The sequence below is a fragment of the Rhinolophus hipposideros genome (genome assembly GCF_964194185.1).
Source record: "Rhinolophus hipposideros genome assembly, chromosome: 1".
NCBI lineage: Eukaryota > Metazoa > Chordata > Mammalia > Chiroptera > Rhinolophidae > Rhinolophus > Rhinolophus hipposideros.
Genome location: NC_138047.1, coordinates 80403979 through 80412421, shown reverse-complemented (window position 1 = coordinate 80412421; position 8443 = coordinate 80403979). Strand labels below are relative to the sequence as shown.

At 36.3% G+C, this 8443-nt stretch overlaps 1 protein-coding gene across 1 annotated transcript; it reads left to right on the top strand.

Annotated features, from left to right (window-relative positions):
* Positions 1 to 7337: 7337 nt before the first annotated feature.
* Positions 7338 to 7982, top strand: LOC308499425 (UPF0711 protein C18orf21 homolog; the record flags this gene model as incomplete). The annotated part of the gene is made up of 1 exon (XM_081052865.1): positions 7338 to 7982. The coding sequence occupies one exon, from the start codon at positions 7338 to 7340 to the stop codon at positions 7980 to 7982; it is 645 nt and encodes a 214-aa protein (XP_080908991.1).
* Between the last annotated feature and the right edge of the window lie 461 nt (positions 7983 to 8443).

Here is an 8443-nt window from a genome sequence, read left to right as displayed (position 1 = left end):
GTACTTGTTTACAGATATGATCTTCAGCATATTAGCTGATTCTCTTCATAGCCTTGCTCTCTGAAATAGTAGCCAATGGCATCTTTCTTTACAAGCAACTTCAATTCACAAATGATTGTAGGTTGGAACATGTCACTAATTTAACAATGCTAACAGACACCCCTTGTACAAGACAGAATTGCATTTATTGTATTTTCCTAAATATTCTCTTATTTCAATAGGTTAACAGGTCTGTAATGAAGATAGGAAGTGTTATGGGCTAAATTGTGTTCCTGCAAAAATTTACATGTGGGAGCCCTAACCCCCAGGACCTCAGAATGTGACTGCATTTGGAGACAGGGCCTTTAAAGAGGTAATTAAGGTAAAATAAGGTCATATGAGTGGATCCTAATTCAGTATGGCTGGTGTCCATAAAAAGAGGAGATGAGGACACAAACATGTGTGCGCAGAGGGAAGGCCAAGTGAGGACACAGTGAGAAGGCAGCCATCTGCAGACCGAGGAGAGGCCTTGGAAGAGACCAACCCTGCCAACAGGGTCCAACTATCTTGGACGATCGGCCTCCAGAACTGTAAGGAAATAAAGTTCTCTCGTTTAAGCCACACAGTCTGTAGTACTTTGTGATGGCAACCCTAGCAAACTAATACGGGAAGCTACATTGTTCATAATACAATGGATAACCTGTTTTAAACATGAAGCCACATAACTCATCTAGTGCTTAGGGATGAATTTCCCCAAATTATATTCAGGGCTCTCTTGCCAGGAAAAGGAATATTTTCTGCTCCATACTTTCTGTTTTAAATAGGAGAATAATGTAATAATCAGTAGCAGTAAAAGAAGAGAATACTAAAAGATCTTTGGGGTGGGGACAGAGGGGAAGGAAAACAAGGAGAGCATTAAGGAAATAAAATCATTTTTTTTATTGAATCCCCAAAGATCGTTTTTAAACCACTCACTTTCCTACTGAAATCCTTCTTGTTGTGCATGGATTTTGGCCAGAATGGTTGGTAACAGTATATCCAAAATATTTAAGTACTTATTATTTTGTTATCAAGAGTGGTGTAAAATTTGTAAATGACAATTGTCCAGCTTGTTTGTAATTCCCTGGGAGGTAAATGTCACACAACATACCCGACCAGAGTCAGTGAGTATGAACAGAGAGGACTTATGGTTTAAAAAGATTTGCAAAATGCTAATAAAAAGAGAAAGTAAAGAAACTATACTATATTTAGTTGCACCACTCCATTTAAAAATTAAGCCCTTCATTTCCTTTAAGTGCCTATGATTTGCTTCATGTATACTCCTTTGAGTGTCTTCTGTATATAGTTTATGTACTTCTTTATGTATCCTCTGAGTGTCCACGTGCTCTACCTAAAAATGGGATAATAAATGTGCCTACATCATGTGTAAAGATTAGATGAAATAATTAGCACATGTTCTAACATTCAATTAAGGCTCACTAAGTACAAGCTATAATTATAATAATTACCACTGGAGCCCTGATAGTGCCTTAAACTCTATAGGTTGGCACTATTGCTGCCTTTTTAAACCCCCTTTGCAGCTTTACCTACCCTTTCCAACATTAGATTGTGAGACTGGCCAAGATATTAACTTGTTTTCTATATTCAGCCTTTAGGCTTGTATGATAAATAAATAAACTTGCCCATCTTCAATATTACCCACTTCATTTTTCTCCAGTTGCATGTATATATTGATATTTTGCTGGAAACGAGATCAGGGAGGATCCTGAAATATCTAAATATTAGTGGAAGGCAGAATCTCAAAAGTAACAAAATCCAATTCCTTTTATTTAGACAAAGTGGTGCCAGAATTGAAACAAACTTTATCTGAACTAGAAATAGTCCAGATATCCTTCAAAATAAGAGGAGGAAAAGGTGGGGGGAGAAAGGGAGAAATAAATTGTGATACACCCCCACATCATGATTCTCAAAAAGTCAGACATAAAAGCTTACATACTGAATAATTACATTTATAAGAAGTTCTAGAAAGGGACAACTAACCTATGGTGATAGAAATCACAATAGAGGGTGGAATTGACAGTGAAGGGACACGAGACACTTTTCTGGGGTGGTGGAAATGTTCTCCATCTTGACTGTTGGTTACTTGAGTATATGCATTTGTCAAAACTGAACTGTGCATCTCACACTACTAAATTATGTTTCAATAGAACAAATAAAAAATAAAATCCAGTATCTTGGAAGAAAAAGATATGGTGAAGTAAGAAAACTTAGTTACCCATTGTGAAGTGGATGTCCTCAGTAACAGTTACATGATATATTTTACTATTAGGTTGGTGCAAAAGTAATTGTAATTTTTGCAATTATTTTTACCCTTTTAAACCGCAATTGCTTTTGCACCAACCTAACATAACAACAGTGATGGGTACTTTAGTATGTAAATAAAGAATAGAAGAAAAAGTAAAGAGTAACATTCCTCTTAAAAAAACAAACTTACTCTAACTTTAGCCTGCCCGTAATTGTTACTGATTCCTGTTTGATTTTTATGTAGGCGGAGGCATTGCTGAAATCCCTGCTTCTCTTTTTGCTCACTGACTTCCATTTATTATGCAGAAGTCAGAATGGGAACCACACAGGAACTCTGCCCACATCTATCTGGGGTGCTATGGACAAGCTGTAAACCTTTCTGACTCTTCATCATGTGATGTAGTAAAATGAGGGAGCCATGGCACAAGGCCTGCAAAATTCTTCCAATCTCTGATATTCACCTTCTTTAATAGATTGTCAGTTCTTTGAACCTGGCCCCTGATTAATAACATTCTTAGTCAATAAAATTTGAAAAAAATAAGTACATTTACAAGTAAAGTATAAGCTGGTTGCCTCAACAAAACTTACATAAGGTTGTTCCTTCCGGATTCAGATAAGAATGCTTGGCCCTTTGCCAAATAATGACGCCTCACTTCTAAGTCTCCTGACGAATCACATTTTCGGAAGGGCGTTGAAAGGTTATCTACTGTTTCTTTTAGTCAAGAATAGACTCAAAGCAAGCCAGATATATAAAAGTCAAATTTTCATTCGGATTTTTGAAACAGTAATCCACAGTGTTTGTAGAAAATTTGAAAATGCAGGCAACTGTAAAGGAGAGAATAATCATCACCTTTTTATTTTCTCCACTCAGAAGTAACTTTTAATATTTCTTCCCTCCTCCCCCTCTCTCCCCTCCACCAAAAGAACAGTTTATTCGGGAAAAGAAAAAAGAAAGAGGTCCCACCAGAGGTGTGCGAATGCATACTTCCTACCAGGACTCCCACCGGTGGCCCATATGAAGAAGACAAGACACTTTTAACATTTTTGTATGTATCTTTCAAGTCTTTTTTTCATATCGATATTTTAAGCTTCATAAATATTTCTATTTATAATATTCACATATTGAGTAAATATGTGAATATAGAGCCTTAACATTTTCCATGTTGCTCTCCCACAAATCATTTTTGATTGCTGTCTAGTTCAGCGGTTCAGCATTTTCTTGTAAAGGGCCCAAAAGTTAACATTTCAGGCTTTGCAGGCCATATGGTCTCTGTCCCAACTGTACAACTCTGCTGTGGGAACAGGAAAGTAGCCATGGACGATATATAAATAAATGGACATGGCTATCTTTCAATAAAACTTTATATAAAAAAGACAGCAGCTAGACTTAGACTGCAGGCTATTATTTGAACTTTGTGTTTTAAAAAATCTAGTTCGTTGTATAGGAGTGTTTTGAAATTTATCTAATATCCTGTTCTCGATACATAGGCTATTTTCAATTTTATTTACCTATTTTTTGCTATGATGAACAATACTGATATGTACATCTTTGATTGTTTCGGTAGAATAAATCAAGACATACAATTGGTGCTAAGTGTATTGCTACATAAAACAAAGTACGTACACACAGACATATTCACACACTACACTCACACACAAGTACACGCACTTTGCTTTTCTACCTCACAGGTAACCTATTAAAAGTGTGATACATATACTCTCAGATTTCTTATATGCTTACATCGATTTCCTCCCTCTCCCCCAAATGGCATCATACTATACTTTTGGTTCACTAACCTGCTCTTTTCACTTAATGATGTTTTGTGTTGCGTTTTTTGTGTGTGTGTGAGAATCCTGTCATGCCAGTGTGTAGTGATCCGCCTCCCCCAGTATTGAAATGCAACTGATGGTGAAATATTACCAAAGAAACAATAGAAAATTGTAAAAATGAAAAATTTGGTGTCTGACTGAATCATCTATAATCAAGAATGTCCCATACATCTACTTTTGCTTGCAAAATAGGAATAATGTTAAGATTATTTTTTAACATTAAAAACAGTCGTCTGGTATTTCATTGAATGGACTCACATTCAATAAATATTAGTATTTACTGAGCACTGAATGTCACGCATTGTTCTCGGCACTGGGAATAGTATGTGAACGAAACAAAGTATTTGCCCTTCAAGGAGCTTATTCTCTTGGGAGAGGACAGATAAGATGAACAAGTGTATAATGTGTCAGTGATAAGTACTATGGATGAAAAAAAGGCACATAAAGAGGATGGTAGAAACTGCTATCTGCGTGTGTGTGTGTGTGTGTGTGTGTGTGTGTTTGTGCGCACACGCTATCTCATATGAGCTGTTCAGGGAAGGCTTGTCTACGATAGCTGATCGCCGGATGGAAGGCTTGCAGATACCTAGGGGAAGAGCATTCCAGACAAAGGAGACAGCAAGTGCCAAGGCCCTGAGGCTAATTATGCTGGGGATTTCCAGGAACAAGGCTAGAGTGAGGTAGGGGAGGGGTGGGAAAGGTGAAATCAAAGAGGTAGCCTTGTAGGGCAATTGTAGAGACTCTAGCTTTTCCTGAGTAAAATCGTGAGCCATAGAAGTGTTTTTGAGAAGAAATACCAACATCTGGCTTATGTTTTAATAGAATCACTTTGGATGCTGTGTAAAAGGGGCAAGGTGAAACCAAGACCATTAGGAAATCCGTTAGGTATGTCACAATTTATCAGCAAAACCCTCTATATCTAGGTTACTTCCATTTCCTTTCTATTACAAATAGTGCTGGAATAAATATAGGGGGTTTTTAGTCACTGTGGTAAAATTTACATAACATAAAATTTACCATTTTAGCCATCTTTAGTAGTAAACTTCAGTGGCATGAAGTACATTCAGTGTTGTATAACTGCCACTACTATCTAGTTCCAGAACTTTTACATCATCCCAAACAGAAATTCTGCACCCATTAAATAATAACTCACCATCTCCTCCCAGCACCTGGTAACGGTAACTTCTATTTTACTTTCTGTCTCGCTGAATTGCCTTTTCTAGATACCTCATACAAGTGGAATCATACAATATTTGCCCTTTTTTGTCTGGCTTATTTCACTTAGCATAGTGTTTCCGGGGTTCATTCATTTTGTAGCATATTTGAGAATTTCATTCCCTTTTATGGCTGAATAATATTACATCGTATGCATATAGTACATTTTGTTAATCCATTTATCTATTAATGGACATTTGGGTTGTTTCCACTTGAGGCTATTGTGAATAATGCTGCTATGAACATTGGTGCACAAATATCTGTTTGAGTCCCTGCTTTCAATTTGTGTAGGTATATGTCTAAGGTTGGGTAGCTGAATCACATAGTAATTCCATGTCCAACTTTTTGAGGAAACACCAAATTGTTTTCCACAGTGCCTACCAACAAAGATGAGTGTCCCAATTTCTCTATATCCTCACCAACAATTGTTATTTTTGTTATTCTTTTCTCCCCCATAATAGCCATCTTAATGCATGTGAAGTGGGTATCACATTGTGTCTTTGATTTACATTTTCCTAATGACTAATGATTCTGAGCCTCTTTTCAAAAGTGCTTATTGGTCATTTGTATATATTCTTTAGTGAAATGTCTATTCGAATTCTTTGCTCATTTTTGAATTGGGTTGTTTTATTGTAGGAATTCTTTATATATTCTGGATACTAATCCCTTACCAGATAAATGATGTGCAAATATTTTCTCCCATTTTGTGATTGTCTCTTCACTCTTCATATTATCCTTTGATGCAGAAAGGCTTTTAAGTTCAATTTATCTATTTTTTCTTTTATTGCCTGTGTTTTTGGCATCATGCTTTAAAAACCATTGCCTAATCCAAGGTCATGAAGATTTTCATCTATGCTTCCTTGTGAGAGTTTTATAGTTTGAGCTCTTAAATTTAGGTCTTGATTCATTTTTTTGTGTGAATTTTTGTGTGGTGTATGGCAAAGTTCCAACTTCATTCTTATTCTGATGGATATCCAGTTTTCCCAGCACTATTCGATAAGAACACTATCCTTTCCCCCAATGAGTGGTCTCAATATTACCAGACTCATTAATGTATAATAAAGTCTAATCAGAAAATAAATTAGGATTTTAAAAACATTTTTAAAATTGTAAGGAATTTAAGAATTTTTAAATTGTAAGAATTTAAGGATTTTTAAATGAAAACATTTTCCGTTTAATACAAGATACAAATATTTGTCCTGTTGTACAAGCTTTTGGGTTACAGTTGAGAACAATGTCAAGTGTTTGTTTCCAAAAGCCCCACTCGGCCTATCTCCACCACCTGGTATATACTAAGATACCTTTGTAAAAAAAATTAATTGACCACATGTGCAAAGGTTTATTTCTGAGCTCTCCATTCTATTCCATTAGTCTATGTGTCCATCCTTATGCCAGTACCAGTGTTTTGACAACTGTACCTTTATAGTAAGTTTTAAAATCAGAAGTGTGCAACCTCCCACTGTTTCTTCTTTTTCAAAACTGTTTTGGCTATTCTGGCAAATTTGGCTATACAATCGGCCCTCCATATCCTCTTGTTCCACATTTGAGTAATCAAAAGTATTGTGTGATCAAAAGTATTCACAAGATGGCCTCAGGGTTTTTTTGAAAATTAATTTGGGGAAGGTATTCAACAATGTTGTAAAGATTTTGTTGGGTATCCGATGGACATGCGTCCTATTTGGGAGACCACCCCAGGGATACTGTGGATACCTGATCATGGCATTGTACACCAGAAGCTAAACATTAATGAATGCCAACTATAATTTTATATATATAATGTGATGGTTCAGTGTGAGGTCGGAGGGATAGATGGGGGGAGGGGGGTTCACAGTGTGAGGGATATAAATGATGAACGTCTAAGTATTACCTTGTCTTGTACACCTGAAACTAATGAATAAAAAAAATAATAAAAAAATAAAAAAAAATAAAGAAAAAAAAAAGAATACTTAGAAAAAACAAAAACAAAAAAAGTATTCAGTATAGCTTAGCGGTGTGGGGACGCAGTGGCCATGAGGCACTACATTGAGGCCGCGGCGTGGAAACTACGAGATAGTTCCCCGGGCCAGGCCCGCTATCTCCTCTGGACCTACAGTTCGTCACAAGATGCTAAAAGTACTTTTGAAGGAACATGTCCATACTGTTTCCAGTTGCTGGTTCTGGATAACTCTCGAGTGTGCCTCAAACCCAAGCCCAAACTGACAGCCAAAATACAGAAACTTCTTAATCGAAAAGCAAGAAATACACTCAGTTTTAAAGAAGCAAAAATTGTGCCAAAGTATAAAGACTCCAAAAGTGTATTGTTGATTACTTATAAAACATGTAACAAAACAGTTAAACATCATGGTAAAAGTAGAAGCTTTCTGTCAGCACTGAAGAACAATCCTACCACTCCTACACGTAAACTCAGCCTGAAGACACCAGAGAGAAAAACTCGAAGTTCTGCAAACCTGAATCATGATACGTCTGGTTCCAGAGGCAAGAGCCCAGCATTGACTTTCAGAACACGTACCTCTGGACAGTCAACACCCACTAACTCCTCAAAGAATGTGAGCAAAACAAAGAAACACTTCTGTCAACTAAAATTGTTGCTTAGTCAGAGTGAATCCCACAAGAAAACAAAGGTTGAGTTCAGAAATTTCTTATCTTCTTTGTGAAGGATGGACTATGAAAACAAGAAATGTTTAATGCAATTTCTGAAACTAAAGTTAGTCAGAAGAGCAGCTTTATGAGAGGGTCTACTTACTCCTTTCTGGATTTCTGTAGCCTTATTGCTAATTCAGAAAAAGGATCAAGTATATGTGTACCTGTTTTCCCACAAGCATCTGCATGACTACATACTAGTAACATCTTAACATTATTCCTATTTTGCATGCAAAAGTATATATATGGGACATTCTTGATTATAGATGATTCAGTCGGACACCAAATTTTTCATTTTTACAATTTTCTATTGTTTCTTTGGTAATATTTCACCATCAGTGGCATTTCATGTGCTCTGGTGAATACTTATTGCTAGTTCTAAAATTTACATTAGAATAGAACGTAAGAGTTTAGCTATCTTAATCTTTTCTGGAATATAGATATACTTTTTAAAAATGATAGGCTAGGATGGCAT